The sequence below is a fragment of the Hipposideros armiger genome, unplaced genomic scaffold (assembly GCF_001890085.2).
Source record: "Hipposideros armiger isolate ML-2016 unplaced genomic scaffold, ASM189008v1 scaffold_729, whole genome shotgun sequence".
In the NCBI taxonomy this organism is placed as follows: Eukaryota; Metazoa; Chordata; class Mammalia; order Chiroptera; family Hipposideridae; genus Hipposideros; species Hipposideros armiger.
The window spans coordinates 266,054-270,268 of NW_017732079.1; the positions used below are offsets into that span (position 1 = coordinate 266,054).

Sequence of the window (4,215 nt, forward strand, 5' to 3'; positions counted from 1 at the left end):
GCAGCTCACAGTGGCCCATGTGGGGATCGAACTGGCAACCTTGGTGTTATTAGCACCTTGCTCTAACCAACTGAGCTAACCAGTCCCGCTCTAGTTTCATATTTTTGTTTGTCACTCATGTTTCTAAAAGATTGAAAACTCTTTTTTACTATATTATATAACCATTTTCCTGTTTTTCTCCCACTTTTGATGTATGTTAATGTATATTGTTGTTCCCTGCAGGACTTAGCATTTTGAACAGTTATTGAATACCCCTGGGCACTTAACTCCATACTAGGTATCATAGAACATTCAAAGAAATATAACATATCATCCCTACTTTAAAGAACCTAAAGTCTAACTAGGAAGATATATTCACAGGAAAAGTCAAATGACACTTTAAGGAAATGATACGTGAGGTGTTTTAAAGCAGTATAGGATTGAGAGTTACTTGAATTGCATAGTAAAAGCACCATTAGTTTACAAAAGAAAAATCCTTGTGGATGTGACTAGCTGGAGACTACCATGAAGAGGTGGGAACTTGAACAGGACTTTGATGGAGCCGCACTGAGCCCTAAGGGTCAGACTCAACCTGCTGCCTTTTGGTAAATAAAGCCTGATCAGCGCACAGCCACCTTCATTCATTTGCGAATTTTCTATAGCTGCTTTCAAGTCACAACTAGAGTTGGGTAGTTGCCAGAAACTGTGTGGCCTCTGAAAGCCGCAAACATTTGCTGTCTATCCTTTTACACAAACATTTGCTGACCCCTGCTGTAGACAGTAGGGGCCAACACAGGTTTTTAATAAGGCCGATAGTATGGTAAAGCCTGTGTTTAGAAAGATATCTGTTTTTATAGTCAGACAGTGACAACTGTATTTCACACAAGGAACAAGAGATAGTTGCTGGTGCTGCATACTAGTAAAATAGAAGGGACTGAAGGGAGAAAGTGAAGGCAAAGGGCTCAGTTAAGCCTGAGCTAATGACATGGGATTGAGAACAGCAGGGAGGGGACAAATGGAAGGTTGCTGTAGACATAGCCTTAGTCAGATCTGATGCCCTGTGGGGTGGGGACAAGTGAAAGATTTAAAGGCACAGAGGTTTCTAGCCCCGGCAGCTGAGTGGACAGGAAACACAAGAACAGGAAAAAGAACAAGGGCGGCGATGAATCCAGCTTGGGGTATTTTTAGTGTGATTCACCTGCAGAGCATCCAGGTGAATGTTGTAATTGGAAATAGGGGTCTGAAGCACAACCGGAAGATCAGGGCTAGAGGGAAATATTTGGCGTCATCAGCATATGGTTGGTCATTGACATTTTGGAACTGGATAGATTTCCCAGGAAGGGCACGTAGAGTGAGAAGAGAAGATACTATGTCACTCTAAGGGACATAGGCAGAGTAAGAGGAACTAGCAGAAGAAACATGGAACGTGACAAAAAAAGACGGGCAGCTGTAACAAAATACCATAGTCTGGGTGGCTTATAAACAACAGAATTTTATTCCTCGCAGTTTTGGAGGCTGAGAAGTCCAAAATCAAGGCACCGGCAGATTCATTGTCTGGTGAGGGAAAGCTTCCGGGTTCATAGACAGCTGTCTTTTGGCTGTAACCCAACATGGTGGAAGGGACTAGGGCGTCTGGGGGGTCTCTTATAAAGGCGCTAATCCCATTTATGAGGGCTCCACTCTCATGACCTGTTCACCTCCCAAAGGTCTCACCTCCTAATACCATTACTTTGAGGGTTGAGATTCCAACATATGCATTGCGAGGGGACACAAACTACCATTAGCAGAGACAAAATAAAAGACATTTTTAAATAGATATCAAGAAAGAGGAAATGCCAGCAAGTGTTTCTGTAAAGGGCCAGATCCTAAATATGTTAGCGTTTCTAGGCCACATATAGTCGCTATCTTATATTCTTTGTTGATTTTTATCTTACAACCCTTTAAAAATGCAAAAACCATTCTTAGCTGACAAAAGCTAAGAACATCCTACACTGGCCATAATTCGCCAGACCTCTGCTGGATGGTGTTAGATGCTCTAGAGAGATCGATTGCTTAAAGAATGAAATGAGTGACGTGTTCAGCACCTACCTACCACACACACACATGCGCACACACACGGTATATAGTATATGTTTTGTACATAAAACATACACATATGTTCATATATGTGTGTATTTAAATATTTAAGGGATGCTATCATCCAAGACTTTCCTAACATAACTGTCTTGAAAGATGAATTTCTCCTTCTAGATTTATGTCCTGAAACTGAGCAAAATGGAACTGTTACCATTTCACGCTGATGTGGAGATTGGCCAGCTGATAGAAATCCCCATTGCCATGTACCACATAAATAAGGAAACCAGAGAGGCCGTCGCCTTCACAGACTGCTCTCATTTACCCTTGGATGTGACCATGGATAAGCAAGGAATCTTTACCCTCCTCAGAGAAGGTAAGCGTCGGCTTTTTATTTTCTCCTTTCTTTATCTTTGAATGCAAGGATGAATCATCAATTCAGAAACTACAAATTATGGTCTAAATTTCACATATTACCTTTTCTTTACAATACTTTTATGTATTCTGCCAACTGCCTTGTAGTAGGTGTCACAATGTAACATAGAAACAAAGGCACAGAAACTGAATAACGTGTCCAGAGTTCATTATGGCTGGACAATGTCAGTTTTTAGTTCGTATTAAGGTCTTCTGTCTCCAGCCTCAAGCTCTTTTCCTCTTGCCTCTTTAATGTGTATACCATGCCTCTTTCTAATTTACTATATGTATATATTAACTTTATTCAAAAAAAGAAAATACATTTTTCTAATAACTAAAGACTATGAATAAGCTATTCATGAAGATTGACATCATTTCCTGTTCTTGAACTTCATATTTGAGCTTGATCACCATGGTTTTTCATCAGTATTAATGACAGTAGTAGCATGTAATGTTTACTTAGCATTTACTGTTTGCTGGGCTCATTCCTGAATGCTTTTTATCTATTAGCTCATTCAATTCTCGCCGTACATTATAAGGCTGCCGCCAACTTGGGCTTCTCCCTTGCCCTTGCTGGTTATACTGTACAGTGCCGCTCACACCTCTTTCCTCTCCTCTGTTCTCAGGGTGTCTCTCCTGACTTTGGGGCCCTTGTCACCTCTCACCTAGAATATAACAATACCCTCCTAACTGTTCTTGCCTTTGAAATCACAGATACCAGACGGATCTTCCTGAAGCTCAAGTTCGATGTTACTTTTTCTGCTCAAAAATTTCAAGAGATTTCTCATTGCCAGTGGAATGGAGCTGAAATCCTTTTAGTTTAGCATTCAAGGTCTTCCACAATATACACCAACCTACTGCTCCTAACTTCGTACTGTGGCTTCCTACGAGAAGGCTCTAACTGAACCAACTCCTTTCGTTCAAATTTCCCATACACCTCTCTCATATACTCATTTGTCAGCTTGGGCGGTATACTCTCTTCTGCACGTCTAAACCTTCTCTGATCTCGTCAGCTAGAAGTAATCTTTTCGTTTTCTAGATTTTGTAACGCTTATAATTTTCTATTAATATTTTAGTGTATGTGAATGCCTCTCCCCTTCTAAACTGTGGACGCCTTGAGGTTGGATTTCTGCTCACACTTTTGTCCTCACTGTGCACAGAATTGTCTTATGTGATATGTATCTGGTTAATGGAAGGAACAGATTTTTACATCAACTTGATATAAACAATTGGGGCCTAGTAGTTAGTGTGTGAGATTGAGATTTTTTTTAAATGTATTAAAATCCTTTTATTTATACAGACTGATTTCCTTGTGAACGGACTGTTTGTCACCCTACTGAAGTCGTGTTATTTGACCTGCAGGCATTCAGAGACCTGGACCAAAGCACTGCTCCAGCACACACATAGTAGGCCGGTCTCTGGGCCATAGTCTGGTGACAGTGAGTGTGACTGAAGATGAAGAGTACTTGGAGAGCAGTGCCACATTTGCTGCGTACGAGCCCCTAAAGGTGAGCTATTTATGGTAAGGACCTGGTGTGTATTTCCACAGACCCCACTGTGTCCACTTAGGCCTTCCTACCGCTCTGCGATCTCTATGATGTGGGCCGGCCAAGTGGCACGTTGGTTAAGAGTTGGCTTGGGGGCCGGCCGAGTGGCGGCGCGATGGTTAAGAACTCGCTTGGGATGCCAGAGGGCCCCGGTTCGGATCCCACATATGAGGGCCAGTGACACTGCCCTCCACAGCTAAGA

The 4,215-nt window shown here is 41.9% G+C and overlaps 1 protein-coding gene across 1 annotated transcript in view; it reads left to right on the top strand.

Annotated features, from left to right (window-relative positions):
• The window catches only part of NUP210L (nucleoporin 210 like), an 85,010-nt gene that overhangs the window by 25,425 nt on the left and 55,370 nt on the right, over window positions 1-4,215 (top strand). The window contains exons 12-13 of the mRNA XM_019627298.1: window positions 2,230-2,428; window positions 3,829-3,974. Coding sequence (XP_019482843.1) covers window positions 2,230-2,428; window positions 3,829-3,974 — 345 coding nt within the window. The remainder of the gene's footprint in view (window positions 1-2,229; window positions 2,429-3,828; window positions 3,975-4,215) is intronic.